The sequence below is a fragment of the Helianthus annuus genome, chromosome 10 (genome assembly GCF_002127325.2).
Source record: "Helianthus annuus cultivar XRQ/B chromosome 10, HanXRQr2.0-SUNRISE, whole genome shotgun sequence".
Classification (NCBI taxonomy): Eukaryota; Viridiplantae; Streptophyta; class Magnoliopsida; order Asterales; family Asteraceae; genus Helianthus; species Helianthus annuus.
The window spans coordinates 78,536,390-78,561,293 of record NC_035442.2 but is presented as its reverse complement, the minus strand read 5'-3'; the positions used below and the strand labels follow the sequence as shown (position 1 = coordinate 78,561,293).

Below are 24,904 nucleotides of genomic sequence, written 5' to 3'. Positions count from 1 at the left end.
AGAAAACACGAAACCAATCAAAAGTATATACATCCTACCTAAAACCGAAACTAAAACTAACGAACTAACGACTAAACTGACGCGAATACCAATGTATTTTGCAATACATCAAATATCCCCACACTTATCTTTTTTTTCGTCCTCGAAAAAGAATAATGCAAACGGAATCATAGTCAAGATAGTCGATCGGGACAAAAGCTTAGATTATTTTATTAAATCGATACTCGTGTTAGCCGCGATTGCAAGTATAATGATCCTCTTAAACCCAACCCGGTTTCAAGCCCTTATCATGCAATTTAGGTTCAAGTTCGGTCAATCCACCTAGGGTCTCACGCTACGAATTGCAAGTCCACCTACTCCCCCCTCAAGCTTATAGGACAAAAGGAACCACCATTGGGTTATTTCCCAACCGCCTTATACCAAGATCAAGAGAGTTTAAAATCAAATCTATTCTTCCATTTTTTTTTCATTTTTTCATTTTTTTTTTCATTTACGAGCGTAGACGTTGCTTTCCCTAATCCTAGAGGTATTCCGGCTGTAGAGTCGCTATCCCCAACCACAGATTACATAGGCCTCGGTACTTTTTATTTATTTTGCAAGGTCGATTTCACACATTCTAGCGGTATTCCGGCTGTAGAGTCGCTATCCCCAACCACAGATTATATAGAATGGCTACTTTCATTCAGTTTCTAGCTCGCTTATTTATTTATTATTATTATTATTATTTTTTTTAACGAGATAATGACCAAAAACTCTAACGATCTTAGCTTATAACGGCATCCCTTATACTATTATTGGCGGTTTCAATTTCCCCACTTTCCCTAGATGAGAACCCACTAGTAGACCGACAATTAGGTATAATTAATATCAAAGGAACCCGAAACCGAATCAAGCCTACCCGCGCATCCCAAACTAGACACAAGCACGATTTTTTTTTCTTTTCTCATATTATTATTATTTGAACCCGATCAAAAATCCAACTTTTCTATCATTTTCCGTTTTTATTTTGCAAACTTCTATTTTCAAAAGACATTTTCTGATTTTTTTTTCAATTTTTTTTTTTTTTTTTTTTTTAGATAATCTATGACTCACTAACTACAAGTTCACATCCCCACACTTGAATGTTGCATTGTCCCTAATGCAAGGATGTAAACCGGACTCCTAAAACCTAAAAAACAAAAATAAAAAAAAAAATAACATACAAGTATACAAGTGGAACGACTTAGCAGAATCATATGTGAGACTGTCAGTATGCCAGTCGATACCACACATGCCCTCCAATCCATAACGCGCTCAGCAAACTGTACTAACTCGGACACGCGAACGGAAGCGGCAAAACAACCTAACAATCAAGCATACCAAACCCAAAATAATATTTACATAATAAGATCAGTGTCACATCCATCAACCAAACCCAACCCTACCAACCAGTATATCATATCAAATACAAACCAAAATATGAGGATAAAAACAGCAATAAATAAAAACCAAAAGATATAAGCTCCAAAGACCCTGCTGTGTATCCTCAGTCTCCTCCAGCTGCACCCTCCTGATCACCTGCAGGATCCTCCTGCTGTGTCTGCCAAACTGCTGGCGCCTGCAAATGGAAGTGATCGTATATAACCTGCAAACCCTCTCGAATCTCTTGTCTAACCTGCTCGACCCTGTCATACATCTCCTGCCTAACCTCCTCAACTCTGTCATACAAACCCTCCAAAGTCGGCGGCACTGGCCGCGGCTGCCTGACCGGCCGCTCACGTACTGGCAACTGATGCCTCTGTAGTGGCGGCCGAATACGCTGAGGAACGGCACTCTGCATCGCCTCTGCGGCGGCTGACTCTGGTGGAGGTGGCACCTGCTGCCCCTCAATCACTGCCTCCCACTCTGGAGGCGTCGCTACCGTCACTATCCTCGCCAGCTGTAGGCTTTTCAGCTCCATGAGTGCTGGAGCTGGTCCTACCATCATCTGCTCAGGCGGAAAGTCAGCAAAAACACCTAAATTTGCCGCTAACATCGTGATGTACGGCCCACCATATAACCTCGCATTCTTGCCCCCCTTTTTCGGCCTCGATAACGACCACCCCAATATACTCGCCAGGTTCGCTGGCCTCCCCTCAACCATACACAACAAGCAGAATAAACTATGTTGGTTCACTTTGTCCCCCTCATACCTACCAATCAAGGTTGCCGCTAATATCTTGTGCACAAACCTGTAAAGCGGATCCCTGATGTCAGATGCTACCATGTTGCCTGAATATGGGGTTGTAGCAATACTAGCCCAAAACCTCTGCAAGTCTGCAGTCCTCACACACGCCTCCTTCGTCACATACCTCAACAAACCCCTAAACTCGTCCGACTCCACCTCCTGACACGAGTAAAATCCCGTCGCCTCAGCAAACTGTGGTAATGTCATGTTGAATATCCTCTTGCCTAGCGAAAACGAAACCACATCAGCCTCATCAAAACCCCCTGGATGTCTGTAATTAAACGTGGAGTGAAACTCCAAGGTAAGCTGATAATACTGTGGCGCATCACACTCTACCGCCATCCTAAACTTAGTGCCTAGCAGCTGCTCCAACCTCTCCACCTGTCCTAACTGCCTCACTAAATCCCAATCTATCCTCCTAAACTCCAACAAACTCAGCTTCTTTATCGGATCATACTTCAAATATTCTGCCGAATTGAATGTGAACCGTAACAACGGACTAGTCCCCACCCTATCCGACTGACCGTGGGGCGTCCCGTCGTCCCTGTATGTGATTTCCCGAAGTACCGGGACACCCGACTGCTCCTGTGCAGCCGGCTGGGCTCTCGTACCGCGCCTCTTGCGCTTTACCCCCGAGGACGAACCTTCACCTGACATACCTGTTCACACAAATCAATAAACAATGCAAAACACGTGAACAGTTAGTAACACAACTATTTTTTTGGTATTTTTTTTTTAATCAGAATAAAATAATATTAAAAATAATGCACAGTCGGACGACGGCCGTATAGCATTTCGTTCGCGGCCGTCGCTCGATACATGTGCTTATTACATAAACAACTCGAATATAGGCCGACCTCGCCCGAATGGAGATTGAGTACGAGCGAAACGGCCTAGATCCAAGCGATGTAATAGTATGCGCACGACACGACACTAAAATGACGCACTATGACTCGAAACACACTAACGGACCCTAAGTGACGCAAAACTAGACACTACGACACTTATGACGCATTTTACAAAGAATTTACACTTTTGCCCCCGCCCGGCACCTTGCTCGCCCTCGAGCAATCCTAAGTGCCGAGAAATCATCACAAACCAAGTGCGGAAGCAACGAAAGCGAATGCGCGCAAATGTTGTGAAAAATGGAATCTTTATGTGAAAAATGCGCGCAATACCTCCCCACACTTGAGTTTCACAATGCCTGAAAAATATCTCTCGCTATATGTCAACTGAACCAAAAATGCGCCCAAAATTTTTATTTACGCGCAAAACCTCCCCCCTTTATCCGGTGATATCTTCCCAACCTCGCGCCTCTCAAAACAAATCAATCAATGCAACAATCCCATCCCGGGCCACCCGCACCCTTTCTACACTTTGACACAACTGACCCGACTAAACTACGACCTGCGGACTCGACATACTGACAAACTGACCTGAACCATAACTACTACAAGACTGAATTAACTGACGACTCGACACAACGGACTCGACTCATAAATTAAAACAGGAAACACATACCTGAAACGCGACCAAACCGAAGTGACTGTGGTGTGGGTTGAGTGAACTGGTGGCGCGCGGACTGGCGGTTGATGATGACTGGGGTATGGAGGCGGATATGGTGGTGAAATGGTGGGTGATTGAGCGGTTAGCAGCGGCTGAGGTAGATGGTGGATGGCAGACGGTGGTTAACCGGTGATGACAGGCGGCGGTGGAAATGATATGGATGGTGGTGTTCAGTGACAGGTGGGAGATGGTGAGGTTAGTGGTGACAGTGGGTAAAGTGGGCAGTAAATGGCGGTGGTTTATGGTGGTGGATGGGGGTTGAATGAGCGGTGGTTTTTTAGCAATGAGGGTGACCGGAGAAGATGGGGATATGCGGGTAGGGTTTGAAATGGCAGTGAATTGGGGCTTTTGACCCTTCGCCGACATACAGGAGCTACGCGGCCCGCATGAGTTATAATGGTGATATGAGGCGGGCCGCGAGCCAATTATTTTCAGAAAACCTTTTTGGGCCCAAGCGGCCCGCATGAACTAAAGCATGATGGGTAAGCGGGCCGCCTGGGTAAGAGATTACAGCAACAGTGGTTGCAGAATCAGCTGTGTGCAGCAAAATTTCATTTTTTATTAATACCCAAGTTACCCCTGCACCTTATTTCACCATTTTTAGCGTTAACGTACCTGGGAGAATGTTTGGTGGTCGACTTCGGCCGCGCGCGAGAGAAAGTACCTGCAAAACACTTCGACAAAACACAAAACGGACGCAAATACAAAATAACGACACATGACGCAAAAACACCTAAACTAGCGACACGACACTGACAACGACTCATTATACAAACTCTACACTTGGGCTTTCACCCAAGAACCTACGCGGTGGTATCCGGAAGATTTTCGAGAGGAGTTACCACCTTCTCGAAGTCGTCGATGGGCCCTCCTAAATAATGCTTCAACCGGTGACCGTTCACTTTCCACGACTCGTCACTCTCCTTGTTGTAAAGCTCGATCGCTCCGTGTGGAAATACCTCCTTCACAACATATGGTCCCGTCCATTTTGACTTCAACTTCCCGGGAAACAATTTAAACCTCGAATTGTAAAGGAGCACCTTATCACCAACCTTGAACTCCTTCAACCCCTTGAGCTTCCGATCATGCAACGCCTTCGACTTCTCCTTAATACTCCATGAACGCTCGTATGCCGCATCCCTAAGGGCTTCCAACTCATGAATTTGGAAGTATCTTCTCCTAGCGGCCTCGGTCATATCTAGATTCACCGTTTTGAGTGCCCAAAGAGCCCGATGCTCTAACTCGACCGGTAAATGGCACGCTTTCCCATAAACGATCATAAACGGTGTCGTACCTAGCGGCGTTTTGTAGGCGGTGCGGAATGCCCATAACGCATCATCTAACTTGTCGGACCAATCCTTCCGACTCTTCCCGACCGTTTTCTCTAAAATCCTCTTCACGCCTCGATTCGCGTTCTCCACTTGACCGCTCGTCTGTGGATGATACGCGGTAGAAAAACGGTGCGTGACTCCATACCGTTCCAACGCCTTCTCCATCACCGCATTACAAAAATGCGTACCGCGATCACTAATAATGGCTCTAGGCGTACCAAATCGCGTGAACAACTTCTTCAAAAACCTCACCACCACTCGTGCATCGTTAGTGGGCAAAGCTTGAGCTTCCACCCACTTTGAAACGTAGTCAATCGCAACGAGGATGTACCTATTCCCACTCGAAGGAGGGAAAGGTCCCATGAAATCAATGCCCCACACATCAAAAACTTCCAACACCTGAATGGGATTCTGGGGCATCTCATCCCTGAATGAGATATTGCCTGTACGCTGGCAGGCATCACAGGCCTTAACGAAATCCTGAGCATCCTCGAACACCGTAGGCCAAAAGAAACCGCAGTCGAAGACTTTTTGCGCGGTCGTATGTGCTCCGTGGTGACCTCCTGTCAAACCCTCGTGCACGTGTCTCAAGATCCCAACACCTTCCTCTCTACTAACACACCTCCTAAGTACACGGTCGCCCCCAATCCTAAAGAGGTAAGGGTCATCCCATATGTACTTCCTAGCATCCCTCATCAGCTTCCGCTTCTGCTGCGCACTCAAACTCTCCATCACAAACCCGTCGGCCAAATAATTGGCGATATCGCTAAACCACGGGAGGTCCACGGCTCCTGCCGTGACAGCATCTATAGACTCGTGAGGGAATCTATCTCCTATCGCCTCCTCACGAATCTCCTCTCGCTTCGGATCCTCTAAGCGGGACAAGTGGTCCGCCGCCACATTTTCTGCCCCCTTCTTATCCTTAATTTCAATGTCGAACTCGGAAAGAAGCAGAATCCATCGTATAAGACTCGGCTTCGCGTCCTTCTTCTGAAACAGGTGACGCAGAGCAGAATGATCAGTGAACACGACGGTTTTCGAAAGAACGAGATATGATCGGAATTTATCGAACGCGAACACCACCGCCAACAACTCCTTCTCCGTGGTGGTGTAATTCTCCTGGGCATCATTCAGCGTTTTACTCGCGTAGTAAATCGGGTGAAAATGCTTCTCCCGTCTCTGCCCTAACACCGCACCAACTGCGTAGTCACTCGCATCGCACATCAGCTCGAATGGTAAGCTCCAATCAGGCGACACGAGGATCGGTGCACTCACTAACCTCTCCTTCAAAAACTCAAACGCTCGAAGGCACTCCTCGTCAAAGACGAAAGGAACGTCCTTCTCCAACAATCGCGTCATGGGGCGAGTGATTTTGGAAAAATCCCTAATAAAGCGCCTATAAAATCCCGCATGACCGAGAAAACTACGAACCGACTTCACACTAGTCGGCGGAGGAAGCTGGCTAATCGTATCTATCTTCGCTCTATCAACCTCAATACCTGCTCGCGAAATCTTGTGCCCTAGCACAATCCCCTCAGTCACCATGAAGTGACACTTCTCCCAGTTCAGCATCAACTTCGTCTCCACGCATCTCTTCAACATCCTCTCAAGATTCGCTAAACACTGATCGAAAGAACTACCGTACACTGAGAAATCATCCATAAAAACCTCCATCGAACTCTCGACCATATCCTGAAAGATCGCGATCATACAACGCTGAAATGTAGCAGGAGCGTTACATAATCCAAACGGCATGCGTCGGTACGCGTATGTGCCATATGGACATGTAAAAGTGGTTTTCTCCTGATCCTCTGGTGCAATAGGAATCTGGAAATAACCCGAAAACCCGTCGAGAAAGCAATAGAACTGCTGACCCGCGAGACGCTCAAGCATCTGATCAATGAATGGGAGCGGAAAATGATCTTTACGAGTGGCGTCATTTAACTTTCGATAGTCAATGCACACACGCCAACCCGTAACAGTACGAGACGGAATAAGCTCATTCTTCGAATTCAGAACAACCGTCATCCCCCCTTTCTTCGGGACAACCTGCGTAGGACTCACCCAAGCTGAATCAGAAATGGGATAGATCAACCCAGACGCTAACAACTTCATCACCTCCTTCTTCACTACCTCCTGCATATTCGGATTCAACCGACGCTGTGGCTGTACTACAGGCTTGAAAACGTCCTCCATCAGAATGCGATGCGTGCAAAAGGTAGGGCTGATGCCCTTGATATCGGATAGCCTCCATGCAATCGCATCACTGTGCTCTCTAAGCCCCTCAATCAACCTCGACTTCTCCTCCTCTGTTAACTTCGAAGAAATGATGACAGGCATACTCGGCTTCTCTCCTAGAAACGCGTACTCGAGATGGGATGGAAGAACCTTAAGTTCTAAAGGTGGTGGAATCTCTACCGGAGTACTCTCATCACTAATCGCATCTAGCCCTAATGGCTTAGCACTAACCGCATCGCTCTCATCTAAACGCTCCTCCTCTACCCCCTCTACCTCATCCTCAGAATGCTCGTCAACAACTCCCTCACCTACCAGATCGGCTCCGCTAATGTACTCGAAGCACGTGTCGACACAAGATATGAATGAATTGAGAAAATAGACGGAATGACACGGCCCACTAACATCATCTCCACAACTAGGATGCTGCATCGCTCTATCGATCTCGAATGTGACAACCTCGTCACCCGCACGAAGAGAAATCTTACCGTCAAAGACGTCAATGATCGCCTTTGCGGTTCGAAGGAATGGACGGCCAAGAATAATAGGCACTCTCTCATCGGCCTCCATATCAAGCACAACGAAGTCTACTGGGAACACAAACCTATCGACCTTCACCAACAAATTCTCTACTACCCCACGAGGATATTTGACTGATCGGTCAGCCAAGGACAATGACATGCGCGTGGGTGTAAGCTCTCCTAGACCAAGACGCTCATACAACAAGAATGGCATCAAATTGATGCTGGCCCCTAAATCGGCTAAGGCGTGAGAAGGGGTAGCGGCTCCCCCAAAGAAACATGGAATCGTGAATGTGCCAGGGTCGGTCAGCTTCTCTGGTAGCTTATTCAAGACTACCGCGGAACAACCCCCTGTCAATGGAATATTCGAAAGCTCACCGATTTTCTCCTTACGCTTCAAAAGATCCTTAAGAAATTTCGCGTACTTAGGCATAGCCTGAAGTGCCTCGATGAACGGAAGATTGATCTTCAACTGAGTAAACATCTCAAGGAATTTCCCGTACTCCTGACCGTACTCCTGAGCATATTTCTGCTGCCTGGCACGGGCGGGAAATGGAAGGCGAGAATGATCAATCACCGGTGCTGGCCGACCTCTCGTCGGCTGCCTCTCCACTCTCTGCTCTACTGGCGACTCCTCGGCGTGTGCGGTACTTGCTGGGGCTAGCCTCGTGTGCACCTTGCCTGGAGCCTCCATCTCAATCTCCTCATCAACCTCATCCTCTCTGTCTTCAACCTCTCTCTCTCTCACTACCTCTCCCAAACTCTTCCCACTACGGGTCGTAATCGCCTTCGCTGACTGATTCGCGGGATTCGGGAAAGTGTTTCCCGAAAACTGACCCGGTGGGTGCTCCTTTAACTGCTGAGCAATTCCGCCCACTGTCCTCTGAAGATCGAGGAGGGCGGCCTGCTGATTTTTGAACTGAAGGTCGTTATTCTTGTTAATCTGCTCCTGATTTTTCATGAATGCATCGCTCCGCGTCATCATCTGAGCAAACATCTCCTCCAACCTACTCGTGCTAACCTCAGGAGCTTTCACACCACCTTGACTCTCCTGAGGTGGTCCCCTACTCGAAAACTGACCACTAGATCCCGACCCACCAAACTGCCCTGAACTAGACTGCGTGTAAATACCGGGCCCTCTACTCTGATACTGACCAGATGAAAATCCAGGGGGATTTCCAGACGAACGATAACCACTCGAATTGCCACTACCGCGCCAGTTGGAACTAGAATTATTGAACGGATTCGTGGGACCCCTAGGCTGACCGGCTATGTACTCTACCTGCTCAAGAGTGAGCGTGGGGCAATCTATGGTATCGTGCCCTCCTCGACAAACCTCACACCTATCGACTTTCTTCTTTATCTCACTCAACTCCTGCCTAATCTCCTGCCTAATCTCCTCCTTCGCCCTCTCGACTGCAGCAGCTACCGATGAATCCAAGCTAACTTGGTTTACCCCTCGACCGGCCGAGGTGGTACGCACAGGAATGGAAGTCCTGCTGGTAGTGCTGTAGTCCATATCGGAGTGAGCAAAACTCTCGAACAAATCATTACACTCCGCCACTGTCTTCTTTCCCATAAGCTGACCTCCTGCTGAGGTGTCGAAACGAGCCCTAATCTCTGGAGTGAGTCCATTGTAGAACTTCTCTACTAACGCCCAATCAGATAGACCATGCTGAGAACAACGGGTAATCAGGGTCTGAAAAGGCTCCCAAGCCAAATGATACGGCTCATCTGGCTCCATACGAAATGAGTGGATCTGGTCACGAAGGCGAGATGCCTTGGCTGGCGGGAAATACTTGGCTAAGAATGCATCGCGAAGGCCTGCCCAAGTACGGAAAGTGCCAGCAGGCTGGGAATCGAACCAGACGGCTGCGCGTCCAGCAAGTGAGAACGGAAAAACCTGAAGATACCTAGCATCAAGATTGACACCCTCAATGGAGAAGGTGCTGCAGAGACGAGTGATGCGATTGATATGGGCGGGTGCATCCTCGTCGTCACGACCATGGAACTGGCAGGAATTGGTGATGGCAGTCATAATGTAGGATGGTATCTGCCAAGACCGATCGTTCGGAATCTCAGGAAGGGTGATGGGGGAATTACCACCGGCGAAGCCAGTGGTAGCCTGGTCGTAAACTGTCCTACGGGCCATGCGAGCTACGGGTGGTGGACTAGGTGGTCGGGTGGGTGGTGGGGAATTGTGGGGTGAAGATTTTGGTGTAAGATCGAAAACTGGGGTGGACTGAGAAAATGAAGTAGAGCTAGAAGCACGTACCTCAGACGTAGATGACGAGAAGGAAGACCTGAGTGCAAGCGGCAACGGCGGCGGTCCCTGCGAGCGCGTATGGGGCATCCACTGCAAAAACCGAAAACAAACAAGTAAGAAGACTCTACTAAACGACTCGACTAACTATAAAAAGACACTAAAATACTTAGACACCTACGACTCAAACAAAGAAACAAAATAGCACGTAATATGTCAAGTAAGTCCAAACAAAGTAATCAGCGCAATCGCCAAGAGTCCCCGGCAACGGCGCCAAAAACTTGATGTGCTGAAAATGGGTCAAGTGAAACTAACTAAATTACCCTAATTCTAGACTCTCTAAGCTTTAAATTTATAAAAACTAAGACTCGACCTAAACCCTAAAACACACAACCGGCAAGTGAACCGATCGATGTAATAAAGCTAAAGTAAGTCCGAGTATCGAACCCACGAGACTCTACTGACTACGCGACGACTCTATCTAGACTCGGACTGACACGACATACTAAATTGTTTATTAATTTTGGGGGGGGGGGTTTCTAAAAATCCTAAAATTGCAATTAAAATTAAACTAAATTAACTAGACGAACGGACAGACAAAGCTCGAACTCTCACGAAAACCGAACTCAGAGATGATGAAGGAACTACCTAGACTGGAATCCTGATTGCTTTTAATGTTGATTACAATTGGAAGTTGTCTACTATGGAACCGGGATCTTGGGATTCTCACCCCTCGGGAAATCAGAGGACCCCTAATCCTTCTCAAGAGCGCGCTAAGACCCCCTAAAGGTTGTTAATTTACCGGTTATTAAACTCCTTTACAAGACATCTAATTGGGTTTACAAAAGTATCCTATGAGGCTTACTCCCTTACGAGACCTAAACCTAGGATAAGTGTTGTTTTCTCAGCTAGACTTGCTAGACAGCAGCCAAAAGGTTAACTTCCTAAGAAGGACCCACCTTGCGGTTTAATCACTTAGACCTAGCAATAATCTCGCACCTTACAGCTATTGATGATTAGTAGAACACTTGATTTTATAAAATTACCAATTACTACTTCTAAGGTTTATCGGCCGATTTAACCCTAAAGATTCTAGATTTATTGCGTGATATAGACAGTCACCAAAACCTAAAATCTAGCACGATTCTATTGTGTGATAAAGACCGTCACCAAGATTCATGCGAAGCGATAATCAATTATTAAACAACATCAAGCATGCATACACATCTAACTGATAGAACAACCCGTTTACAATTCATAAACAACCCATAGTTTCCATAAATCCAAGAATAATCAACCAAAAGCAATCATTCAACCATTGTCTAGGTAGTTACAGAAAATTAGCCGAAAATCATGTCAAATAATACGTCCATAATCATAATCAAATCTGAATTCATCATTACACAATCAAAAGCAATCAAACAACGAAGAAACAAGATGATATAACCCGTAAACTTCGCTCTCGAGTGCTCCAAACGTCTCCTGATGATTCCTAGCAGCCGAATAACCTTCAAGACTCTTCGAACAGCCTCCAAAGTCGTCCTCAGCTCTCCAAGTTCGTCAATATGATGATGATATCCGCTGTGATCAATGTTCCATCAATATAAAGCCTCAAAACCCTAAATTTCCATGCAAGTAACATCTTTTCGCGACAGAGAGGTTTTACGCGGCCCGCTTTGTGTAAGGTGAATATGTAATGCGGGCCGCCTTAAGGTTCAGATATGTGTTTTTCACTCCGTTTCAGCTCCCGCCTCCTCGGTTTCCGTGCCAAAACTCCTCCTGCCCAGATTTTACCTCGTATCTGTTCCTTTCGCTGCAAAAACCTAGAAAACACGAAACTAATCAAAAGTATATACATCCTACCTAAAACCGAAACTAAAACTAACGAACTAACGACTAAACTGACGCGAATACCAATATATTTTGCAATACATCAGCAGCCCAAACCCTGACGTGAAGCATCGCAATATACCACGAAGCCGTCCGTTCCTTCGGGTAGCGATAAGATCGGTGCGTCACAAAGTTTGTTCTTCAACAACTGAAATGCTTCTTCTTGTTTGTCTCCCCAATCAAACTTCTTGTCTTTCTGCGTGAGGGAAGTCAAAGGTTGAGCGATTTTTGAGAAATCCTCAATGAACCTTTGATAATAACCAGCCAAACCTAAGAACTGTCGAATCTCGGTTGGCGTCTTTGGAGTCTCCCAGTTCTTTATCGCTTCGATCTTTGTGGGATCCACATGGATTCCATTTCCATTAACCACATATCCAAGAAACTGGACTGCGCGTAACCAGAACTCGCACTTCGAGAACTTTGCGTACAACTTTTCCTTTTTAAGTAGCTCCAAAATAGCTCTTAAATGCTGTTCGTGCACATCCTTCGTCTTCGAGTAGATCAAGATGTCATCAATGAACACAATCACAAACTTGTTGAGGTACGGCTTACAAACTCTGTTCATCAAATCCATAAAAACGGCTGGCACGTTTGTCAACCCAAACGGCATCACCAGAAACTCGTAATGTCTATATCGAGTTCTAAAAGCAGTCTTGGGAATACTTTCCTCTTGAATTCTCAACTGATGATATCCTGATCGCAAATCAATCATTGAGTAGAAACTTGAACCTTGCAATTGATCAAATAGGTCATCAATTCTCGGCAGAGGATATCTATTCTTGATTGTCAACTTGTTCAGTTCCCGGTAGTCGATACACATGCGAAAACTACCATCTTTCTTCTTAACAAAAAACTGGAGCTCCCCAAGGTGAGAAGCTTGGCCTGATGAATCCCTTGTCTAACAACTCCTGAAGTTGTGTCGACAACTCCTGCATCTCCGAAGGTGCAAATCGATAGGGTGCCTTAGCCACAGGCGCGATTCCTGGAACTAAGTCAATGTGGAACTCGACTTGTCTTTGTGGCGGTAATCCTGGCAAGTCTTCTGGAAAGACTTCAGGATATTCTTTTACGACTGGAATGTCTTCTATTTTTGGCTCAGCGGCTTCTTTATCTACGACATGTGCCAAGAAGGCAACACATCCCTTCCTCAAACACTTTCGAGCTTTGAGACAGCTAATGATCCTCAGAGGCGTATCGCGCTTTTCTCCGTGAACCACAATCGTCTCGCCATCTTCCATTGGGATGCAGATGGTCTTCTCGTGGTAAACAATCTTGCCTTTGTTGCTTGACAACCAATCCATCCCTACTACCACGTTGAAGCTTCCCAACTCGACTGGCAGTAGGTCTAGCGTAAATTCGTGTCCTCCCAGTTCTATCACACATCCTCTGATGACTTCATCCGTTTCAACTAGTTTCCCATTAGCCAGTTCAATCGAGTACGAAACGTCTAACTTACTAGCAGTTAACCCAAGCATATTCTTAAATTCTAATGATACAAAGCTATAGTCGGCACCAGCATCAAGCAGAACAGATGCAAAGCGTTGGTTTATAGGGAACGTACTAGTGACAACGTTTGGGTCCTGGCGCGCTTCCCTTGCTCCAATGTTGAATACCCTCCCACGAGCTTGATTCAGTTTTGGGCATTCCCTCTTAAAGTGCCCGACGTCTCCACAGTTGAAACATCCTGGTCCTCGACCATTCCCACTTCCATTTCCACCTCGATTGGCATTCGCTCCATGGTTACCAGCCCGATTCCCAACATCTTCATGGTTTCCATTCCCGCCATTTCCTCCCTGTTGGCGGTTCCCGTTCCCATTTCCACGACCTCGCTGATTCCCACGACCAACACCGGTACCAACCCAGCATATTTCCTTTGAATGGCCAGTCTTCCTGCAAGACTCGCATTTCCTGAGTCTGCACGGGCCGGGATGATGGTACTGGCATGTATCACACTTGGGCAAAGTGCCCATGTAACCCTTCCCTTTGTTTTCGACACCAGTTGTGGCCTTGTCCGGTGTGCTCGACTCACCCTTCTTGCTCACACTGCTGGTACCTTGCTTGAAGTTGGAAAATTTCCATTTGTTGTCACCAGACGACTCCACATGAGTCTCCTTCTTCTTTGGTTCAGAAATTGAAAACTTGTTCAATCTAATGGCTTCCTCAGTAAGTGACACGCTGAGATCTATGGCTTCAGTAATCATTGAGGGCTTGGACGTGGTTACCATGCTCATGATCTGGGGTGTCAATCCCCAGATGAAGCGCTCAACGCGTTTAAATTCGGGCGTGACCATGTACGGCACCACATGGGACAAATCATGAAACCTCTGAACATATTCTGCAATTTTAGGACCCTCCATTTTTAGGTGCCAGAACTCAGTTTCTAGCTTCTGTATTTCAGCCCGCGAACAATACTTCTTCCTCATGAGTTCCTTCAGTTCATTCCATGTTAGCGCATATGCCGCCGCTTCTCCCAAGGTTTGCACTTGCAGATTCCACCACGATAGGGCACCATCAAGAAACAGCCCTGAGATGTAGGTAACTTGTTGCTCAGGAGTACACTTGCTCATCCTTAGGACAAAATCTTTCTTTTCTGCCCACCTGACGAATGCAACAGCACCTCCAGTGCCGTCAAAATTTACGGGCTTACAGTCAAGGAATTGTTTGTAGGTGCACCCTGCACATACGCTAGAATTTACGGATGGTATTAGGGGATGTGCTAGAAATATCCAAATGTATCATAACGTGTCTCATGCAACTTGGACATTACCAATAGGTGGATTGTTGTTGTTGTTGTTTGAATTATTCCTGCTTGTTTCTGCTTGGGAGGCCGCATACTGTGCTATAGTTGCGGCAATTATCCCCTGGAGTTCCGCCTCAGTAGTGGGCATGCGTGCGTCTCGTCGTGGAGGCATCTTCTAGAAGATGATCATATTGGTCAGGTCATAGTAAGTATAATAATTATGCATATATAGTAACATCCATCAACCACATAACATCCCATGTTATAATATAAAACAATAATTCAATAAAGCATGTAGTGAGAACGTTGCCATTGAGCTTTCATTAATCACGACCGCAATATAGTTTTACAGTACATCGTACTTCCAAAATAAGATCATAGGGTTACATCACCCTCAAAATACAAGTCAATCTACACATATCATATACAAAAGAGCGGTCTTCCAAAAGTCTTCGTATGCTAGCCCAATTGCGACTTTCTCACCAAAATGATCTACCTGCATCAAACCAAAAATATCTATGCTGATGGCGGAGGAGGAGGAGGAAGATAAGAGAAAAGCAACCGGCGCATGTGCACCCAGTCCTCCTCTAGTGCACGAATGACACGCAGCAAATAGGCAATCTGTTGCTCAGATGTAAGGAAACGGACATCCGAATCAGGCGGAAACGGTAGGGGAGTGTGTGGTGCGGCAAAAGGAGTCTGACAGTGACATGGAGGACGTCGTGTCCTCTCTAACTCCTGAATGCGACGACTAAGTGCGTCCTGCTGTAGCTGAAGGGTGATGAGTATGTCATCTGTCATGTACCCCACATGAAAAGGGTGGTACGTGTCTGATAACGGCATAACATTGGGCGAAGCCCACATAAACGACTCGCCCGAAGGTATAATAGGTGGTGTAGTATGAGGGAACTGGGACATGAACGGAACAGATGACGATACAGGTGGAACAAAAACAGGCGGCTGCCTCGATAAACCATCCCCAGGATGAGGTGGCGGAATGTCCTGGAGGAATGTGATGGGAAGGTCGGTGCGATGGACATCGGAGATGTGTGGGTGGGACAATGGAATCTCAATAGGTGCGAAACAGGTGCTACAGGAGGAGTGATGGGTAGCACAAACGGTGGGTAGTCATCATCATCCTCGATCCACCCGTTACGGGTGTCAGCATAACGAGGATCAATGTGAGCGGCAAACGGTGCATGGTCAGCATGCACAGGGGCCGGAACAGGTACTACCGGTGAAATAATGGGTGCATCAATAACAGGAGCATCAGGAATCGGTGGTACAACGACTGGCGCAACAATGACGGGTGGTGCTACGTCTGGTATATCGACATGATCAGGCTTAGGTAAAGGGTCTGACAAATGTGCAACAGCTGGGGCATCAATGGGGTCCTGAGCAACGACTGGCTCCGGACCAACTGGAGCAGGCTCATCAGGTAAAAACTCGACCTCCGGATCTGGGTCAACGTCGTGGGGAACGAGGGGCGCAACAGACATCGCCATGTCTGAGTCGGAGTCAGAGGAATAGAGCTGTACGCCCTGGGCGTGCAGTGAAGCGGACGCTACAGACTCGAAAGAGTAAGGACCAAACAGATCAAAAGGAGTCTCCTCAATGGGAGCCTCGATTGGAACCACAGGATCAGCAATGTGCACATCAACAAGAATCTCAGCCAGGGGAACAACAGGATCGACAACGGGATCATCAGCAAGAGGGACATCGGCATCCATGAGGGCCACACCATCCTGGTCACCCTCCGGGGGACCCTCTAGGAACAAATCGATGTCATCATCAGCGAACTCATCAGGTGGCAGATCCTCGAGAGGAACTGCGGCGAGCGGTAGAGGAGCAGGGACTTGAATAAGAGGTAGGTCCCCGCCGAAAGGGCCATCAGCAATAGGAATATCATCCCCAAAATCAGGAAGAGCAAACGGATGGAAGTCATCCTCATCCGTGCTAGTAGTGTCTGATGTGTAAACCTCTCCCTCGGATGGTATCTCATCGTCTGATACAACCGCCATGGGGTCCAACGTGTCTGATACTCCCGTATCGGAAGAAGAAACCATAGTGTCTGTAACACAACCACACATATGCAGATATATCAACATGAAATCAAATAAACATATAAGTCACAATAATGCAAGCAAGTAATCCTCCTAGTCTCCCCAGACTACCCCTCCCAGCCTCTCAGACTGAACTCCCTAGCCTCTCAGACTAACCCCCTGGTCTCTAAGACCAATCTCCCAACCTCTAAGACTAAACCTCCCCAATCTCTAAGATTGAACCCCTTAGTCTCTAAGATTGAACCTCCCTCAGTCTCTAAGACTGAACCTCCCTAGCCTCTAAGGCTAAACTCCCTCAGTCTTTAAGACTGAAATACAAATTTTGAAAAGTGCATTTGTGTGACAACCCTCACATTTACAAGTATCCGTGTAATTAATTAATATTTAATTTGTGCTTAATGACTGTGCTTGATTACAACTGTGATTAAACTGCTTTCTGTTTTCTGTTACATACATACATATGCATCACATTTTATACTGTCACTCCATTGATTACACACAAACTTTAGTGACAAACTTGATGCACAAAGCACAGTTAGCACAGTGAGCGAATAACCCAGAAAACATGCTGACAATGCCAGCACCTAGACAGACAATGTTTTTAGGCCAGTATGAGCCAGAGATAGAATATTACACTAGTATGGAGTGTAGGGAAATGAGGACCATAAAACTGCGTCACTAGGTGATAGTTACAGTGCCGGGAAGTGCCTAAAACACACTTTAAATGCAGAATTCTGCACTCATTAATAAAATTCAGCATTTTAAAATACTAGTAAATTGCAAAAATATGTCAGAATGGTCCTGCATACTTTCCTAAGTGCCGGGGATTAAAAGTGTTGCAAAAATACATATAAAAGACACTTTAGGGAATAATTAAAGACTTTAACGGGACAATATCTAACTGGATAAACGGACATTACCCGGAACACTAAATTTTTGCCAGACACATTGTTTCACTATTTCTTGGCTTGTCGTGATCCCCGAACACCATAACACCCACTAACAATCAACAAACTAATATATATGATCTTGTTACTTGAAAACCAACTAACCATTGCTATTTAGTTACAAAATGTTCCCCTTTACCCCCCTAGCCGAAATTGGTCCCAAGTGGACCCACCATATCATATTTACCATGCTTCATAATCTCCTACTTGATTTAATTCCAGTTGTTTAATGGGTGTTGCTTGTGAGAATGACCAAAAGATAAAGACATGTTCTATAAGTATGGCCAGGGATCACAACCATCACTCTTCATCATTCACCCTCACTCACCTCACTCTCTCTCCCTTTCTCGGCTCCACCTAAACCGCCACCATCACCACCACATAACCACCATATTCATCCATCTTTGAGTCTCATTCAAGTGTAGAAGAAGGGTTATAGGAGCTTGCATCTTCTGGAGCTTCTAAGGAGCTTTATTCTTGCTTGTTCCTCATCTTTTTCTCATCATCTTGATCACTAGTTTCTACCCTAGCCTTGTGCTAGTAGTACACCCTTGTTCATCTTGTTGTTGTGATAAAAAATTGTAGTATGTTTAGTATGTTTAAACCACAAGAACTAGAACACTAAATTACAAGAACAAGAATGATGAACATAAAGCTCTACATGAAAGTTTAACTAAAAGATGATAAATGTTACTAGTTTGATGTTGTAATAAGTATGTTGTTAGTTTTATGATGATTCTTGCTTGTGTGATGTTAATCACCATAAGATCTTGTTAAATGATGTTTAGGAGCATGGTTTAACAAGAATAGAAAGTGGTTATGTAATACATAAATAACCACCTTCTAGTTTGATCATGAACTTGAATAAAAATAATTTCCTTAAAATATAAATGGACAAGTTAATGGATGATCATGTTAATCCAAGTTTTACAAAAGGTTTTTATAAACAAACCAAGTTCAAGAAACGACCTCTAAAGATTTATGACTTTTACATACTCTTACATAATTTTTGTAAGAAAATAAGTGTAAAAAGCTTTTATTTACAAGAAGAGTTCAAGAGTTAAATTTTTGTAAAATTTCTTACAGGTTGTAAACACTAAGATTATTTTAAGAGAATGATTTTTTAAAGAAATAAATACGTTTCAGAAGGTAACTAGGTCTACTAAGAGTCTTACCGAGCTACTACGCGTTTTCGAAACACATCAAGTTCATGACTAGAACAAAACACATACATTTTTGCTCTTGGTAAAGTAAGAATTGATTATTGGTGATTGATATGCTTAAAAGCATGGACACCTCCGTTTTTAGGGGAAACTCTGGCAAAATTTTCTAAAAATCTCAAGACTTAGAAAATATTTTTCTAACAAGTATTTACAAATATATTTTTAACTTTATTTTCTAAATAAACTTTGCCATGATTTTTATTATAAAAATTACCAAATACCGGAGGCTAATTTTCGTGAATAAAATTTGATAAATATATATCTAGAATATATATTTTATACTAAAACTCTTGTGTGATTATTTGTTATTTTGTGAACTAGTTATATTATTGTTAGGATGAAATAATATCACTTATGTAAATCATGAAATTCTGACTCCAAAATAATACTTAAAACCCTCACGAAATAAATATTTAAGTTACGCAGTTGTTAAAGCAATACGAAACGCTAAAATGTCACCTATGTAGTATTTCGGAAAAATACTCTCATACGTATATTGTTGATAAAGTGTTATTTTGGAAAATCTATGAAGTAAAATATAATATTTTTGGGAAAAATATATATGTTTTGAATTAAGGTGTTTTAAGATAAGTAATTTAAATATATTTTTCTAAGTGGGACTTAAAAATATATTTTTCGGAATTACAAAGGTACATGTATAAATACCTCCATCCTTAGGAAGGAAATACGCTTATAAAATAATTAAGAAGTGTGGATACAAAATAGTTGCCTAACTATTTTCCTAAAAACAAAAGTTAAGTAAAAATAATTGATATTATTTTAACAAGTATAATATCAAAGTAACGCAACTCAAAACACTAAACCCTAAGCCAAGGCACGGCCCATTCGTCTAATAGACATTTGCACGTGTAGGTCGTCACGCAGCAGATTGAGTTTGAGATTGACGTTATAGGATACGCACTTCTGTGAGTTCATGTCCCCCTTTTCTCTTTACTGTTTTCAGTTTTATACTTCGGGGGTGAAATACATGCGACAATTATTACAAACATTTATTTACATGGTATGGTTAGCGTAGGAAGGGTTTATACTACTAGATCATGTGAGGGGTGGGTACAACACTTGAGGCCATTAATCCTCGTTGTTAGGACCGAGGGACACAAGAGTGATAGATCTATTTGGGTGTAGCGAGCCCACACCCGTGAGGCCGGGGCGGCCCATAGAGGTGACTGTGTCTTCCAGCCGAAGCCCGGTAACAAATTTGCTAGGTTTGAGTTTCCCTGCACCTTCTCACACATACCAGTGGCTTTGCAACCCATTGGTGATCTCTTTTTCCTTGTTGCTACATACCAGGGACTTTTATTTGTACATGAAAAGGTTTATACATACTCACTTTTACATGAACTCGCTCAACTTTTTGTTGATTTTTCCAACTACATGTATTTCAGGAAATTAGTGGATCTGGCAAGGTATGCAATCACGTCAAGCTGCGTAGGGAATAATGATGTCATCCGGGTTTAAGAAGTGTGACCCTTGCCTGGACGGGTTACAAGTCTTAAACCGTATTTCTAGTCAAGTCTTTTGTTGTCGTATGAACATGTTTTTAATTATGTCATGGTTGTATTTGGTTTTATGTGTCGACTTTTAAAACAATGTTGTCATGGTAACTTTTCAAACTTTATGAATGGATGATCATCATGTGTTTTAAATTTCATATAGCATTGTTGTGATTGTGCTATGGTATTAAGAAGTCACACCAAATAATCCACGCTTCCACAAAAGCCAGGGTGTGACAGCTTGGTATCAGAGCATCGATCATAGCGAACTAGGATTCCTTCTCGAGTCTAGACTATGATCACTAGGGCTCTCACGAAAACATTTTTACATTGCATACACTAAAACGTCCAGATCCAGGATACAAAACATTTTTACAAATAAAAGGCACAAAAACACTTTTTCAAAAAAAAAAATTTATATTTCAGTCTTTGAGACTGAGGGAGTTCAGCCTTAGAGGCTGGGGAGGTTCAGCCTTAGAGGCTGGGGAGGTTCAGTCTTAGAGACTGAGGGGTTCAATCTTAGAGATTGGGGAGGTTTAGTCTTAGAGACTGGGAGGTTGGTCTTAGAGACCAGGGAGTTAGTCTGAGAGGCTAGGAAGATCAGTCTGAGAGACTGGGAGGGTAGTCTCCCTAGACTAGGAGAATTGCTTGTTTGCATTATTATGACTTACATGTTTATTTGATTTCATGTTGATATATGTGCACATGTGTGGTTGTGTTACAGACACCATGCCATCATCTTCAGACACAGGAATATCGGATACAGTGGACCCTATGGCAGTTGTGTCAGACGACGAGATACCATTAGAGGGAGACGTATACACATCAGACACCACGAGCATGGACGACGATGATTTCCAGCCGTTTGCTCTACCAGACGTCGGAGTTCAGATACAGCCTGCTGATGGCATTCCTGCTGGGGATTTACCTCTTGCGGTGATCCCTGCTCCCGTTCCGCTTGCTGCTTTCCCCGTGGTGGATGTGCCACTCGATGTCGTATCCGATGACGACATTGATCTGTTCGAGGAGGGTCCGCCTGAGGACGACTATGAGGGCGGGGCCCCGATTGATGCTGACGTTATCTTTCCTATTGCTGAGGCACCTGCAGAGGAGGCTTCTCTTGGTTCACCTGTCCCAGATTCATTGGAGTCTGTGGCATCTGCGTCTCTGCACGACCAGGGTGTGCAGCATCACTCTCCTGACACCGACCCCGACATGGCGATGTCAGCTGCACCTGGTCCATCACACGAGTTCGAGTTTGACCATGAGGTCGATGAGGATTTTGATCCAGTTTTTCCCCCTGACTTCGATCCTGACAAGGAGATCGAGTTTATTCATATGGACCAGCCCTTAGAGGCGCCCGTAGCTCCCATTGATCCGTTGTTTGACATCCCTGCTGATTTTGACATGGACCTTGTTGACCCGGAGCCTGTCATGGCCCCAGAGCCTGTTATTGCTCCTGATCCTGCACCAAAGCACGACCATGTTCATGATGATGCACCATCCTTTGCATCACCCATTGCTGACCTACCCATTGCTGCACCACCATTGGTGGATGATCCTATCGTTGATGTACCATTACCTGATCCCGTGCCGGCTTTGGTTGACCGTGCACCATTCGCCGCTCAGATAGATCCTCGATATGCCGACACCCGTAACGGGTGGATCGAGGACGATGACGATTACCCACCGTTTGTGCTACCTGTCACTCCTCCAGTAGCACCTGTCTCTGCACCCACTGATATTCCATTGTTTCCCCCCACACCACTGACGTTCATCGTACTGATCTTCCCATTACATTCCTCCAGGACATACCGCCACCTCGTCCTGGAGAGGGGTCATCGAGGCAGCCACCTGTTTATGTCCCACCCGTACTATCATCATCTTTTTCGTTCATGTCCCAGTTTCCTCATGTTGCACCACCTACTACACCATCTTTCATACCATCGAGCGAGCCATTTTTGTGGACTACGCCCCCTGTTATGCCAGTATCAGATCCGTACCACCCGTACCATGTTGGGTACACTACGGAGGACATACTCACATCCCTGTTGATGCAGCAGGATGCATTGACATGACGTATTCAGGAGTTGGAGAGAGTTCCACGTCCTCCATGTCACTGTCAGACCCCCTTGCAGCACCCCACGATCCTCGTCTGCTTTCCCCTGATTCAGACGTTTGTTTCTTGACATCTGAGCAGCAGATTGCATATTTGCTGCGCGTCTGTCGTGCCTTAGAGGAGGATTGGTTACACATGCGTCGCTTGCTTTTCTCTCGTTTTCCTCCTCCTCCCCCGCCATCAGCATAGGCATTTTGGTTTGATGCAGGTAGACTTTTGGTGAGAAGACCGCGATTGAGCCGACTACACATCATCATGAAGACCGCATTTTGACGTCATGACTTTTGATATTTAGTTTTTGGTTGTTGTAGATGACTAGATAGTTCGGACGAGGGCGATGTGGCCCTAAGTCACTTTTGATGTACGATGCAGTTATGAAACTTGTAAAAATTGTATTGTGGTCTTGATTTTATGATAGCACAATCGCAGTATTCTCATTATATGCGTGGTTGGATTATTTGTTTTAATTTTATAACATGAGATGTTATGTGCTTGATGAATGTTATTACGTACGCATACTATTTACCTACTATGACCTGGCCAATATGATCACCCTTTTAGAAGATGCCTCCACGCCGGAACGTACACATGCCTACTAATGAGGCGGAACTCCAAGGGATAATTGCTGCAGCTATCGCGCAATACGCGACCTCTCAAGAAGAAACAAGCAGAAACACTTCGAACAACAACAACAACAACAACAACGACAATAACAATCCACCCAATGGTAATGTTAAGCTGCTTGAAACATGTTATGATACATTTGGATATTTCTAGCACGTCTGCTAATACCATTTGTAAATTCTAGCGTATGTGCAGGGTGCACCTACAAGCAGTTCCTCGACTGCAAGCCCGTGAATTTCGACAGCACAGGAGGTGCTGTTGCGTTTGTTAGGTGGGCTGAAAAGACAGATTCTGTCCTAAGGATGAGCAAGTGTGCTCCCGAGCAACAAGTGACCTACATCTCAGGGCTGTTTCTGCATGGAGCCCTATCATGGTGGAATCTGCAAGTGCAAACTTTGGGAGAAGCGGCAGCTTATGCGTTAACCTGGAATGAGCCGAAGGAGCTCATGAGAAGGAAGTATTGCTCGTGTGCTGAAATACAGAAGTTAGAGACTGAGTTCTGGCACCTAAGAATGGAAGGTCCTAAGATTGCAGAATATGTTCAAAGGTTTCATGATTTGTCCCATGTAATGCCATACATGGTCACGCCCGAGTTTAAACGTGTTGACCGCTTCATCTGGGGATTGGCACCTTAGATCATGAGCATGGTTACCACATCCATGTGACAACTCGAACTTTTGACTTTCATTTTGTATTTAATGCACGTTGACCTTGACCATTGACTTTGACTGTTTAGTAGTTGGCTTGTTTAAATTGCAACCATACATGTTATGTTATAATGAAACGTGATACGATTGTGCACTGATGTGATTTATTGTTGTTGTGTATATAACATGGATCGATATAAAACACTTAGACTCATTTGCCATCAAACCAGCTCGACGAATCAGAGTTGTGATTCGCCAACAAGGACTCGACGAAACACAAGTGTGTTTCGCCAAACCTAATCTCGACGAAATAGACCTGATTCGCCGGCCCAGTCTCGCCGAAAGCCCAGTTAGGGCCCAATGCACTGTTTTGTATTATGTAACGTGAAGCGGTTTCAGTTTCACACTTGTATGCAATCTGAAAACCCTAGAGACCTACTCCAACCTTGTGTGCGACGGCAACTGTGTGTGTTCCCGAGACCCTTTAGCGATTAACTCATCATTCAAGAGTCCACTCGTTACGTTCGTATTGCTCGTTTAACTCTCGGTTAGTTGTTACTAGCACTAAATTACCTATGTTTTGCTAGCGAATACCATGATAGTCTGTGATTGCATAACTTGTATGATTAGGGTTTGGTGATTTATGATTAATGATCATGATGTTAACAACGTGCTTGGTGTTTAATCGGAATGGTTGATGTTGTCAAACCGATTAGAATGTTGTTAGTGAGATCAGAATGTCGACGACATGCTAATAGGGTTCGATAATGTGATATACTATGTTAATCGGCTTTGTATACACGTAAGCTAAGAATCATGATAGGTGTTAGTATTACGAATGCATAATGATTAGATGATGATCCGATGATTGCTGTACGATTTCTGTTTGATTCTGTGTCTAATGTTGATGTGACGGCAGATTAGGGTTTTCTGTGATAACTCTGTAACTGCTCTGAATGATTGACGTAATTGACATATTGACGAATTAGAATGTTTGACGAAGGTGAATGTTTGA

The 24,904-nt window shown here is 44.9% G+C and overlaps 1 protein-coding gene across 1 annotated transcript; it reads left to right on the top strand.

The window, feature by feature from the left end:
• The first annotated feature begins 21,228 nt into the window (after nucleotides 1–21,228).
• Nucleotides 21,229–22,577, top strand: LOC110882167 (calphotin-like). Its single transcript, XM_022130251.1, has 2 exons — nucleotides 21,229–22,224; nucleotides 22,308–22,577. Exons 1-2 carry the CDS (start codon nucleotides 21,229–21,231, stop codon nucleotides 22,575–22,577), a joined length of 1,266 nt encoding a protein of 421 aa, XP_021985943.1.
• Nucleotides 22,578–24,904: the final 2,327 nt, after the last annotated feature.

Coding starts and splice junctions, on each gene's coding strand:
- LOC110882167 (XM_022130251.1), top strand. CDS start 21,229: ATGCCATCATCTTCAGACACAGGAATATCGGATACAGTGGACCCTATG. Junction 22,225..22,307: donor TCACTCCTCCAGTAGCACCT/GTCTCTGCACCC, acceptor ACATTCCTCCAG/GACATACCGCCACCTCGTCC.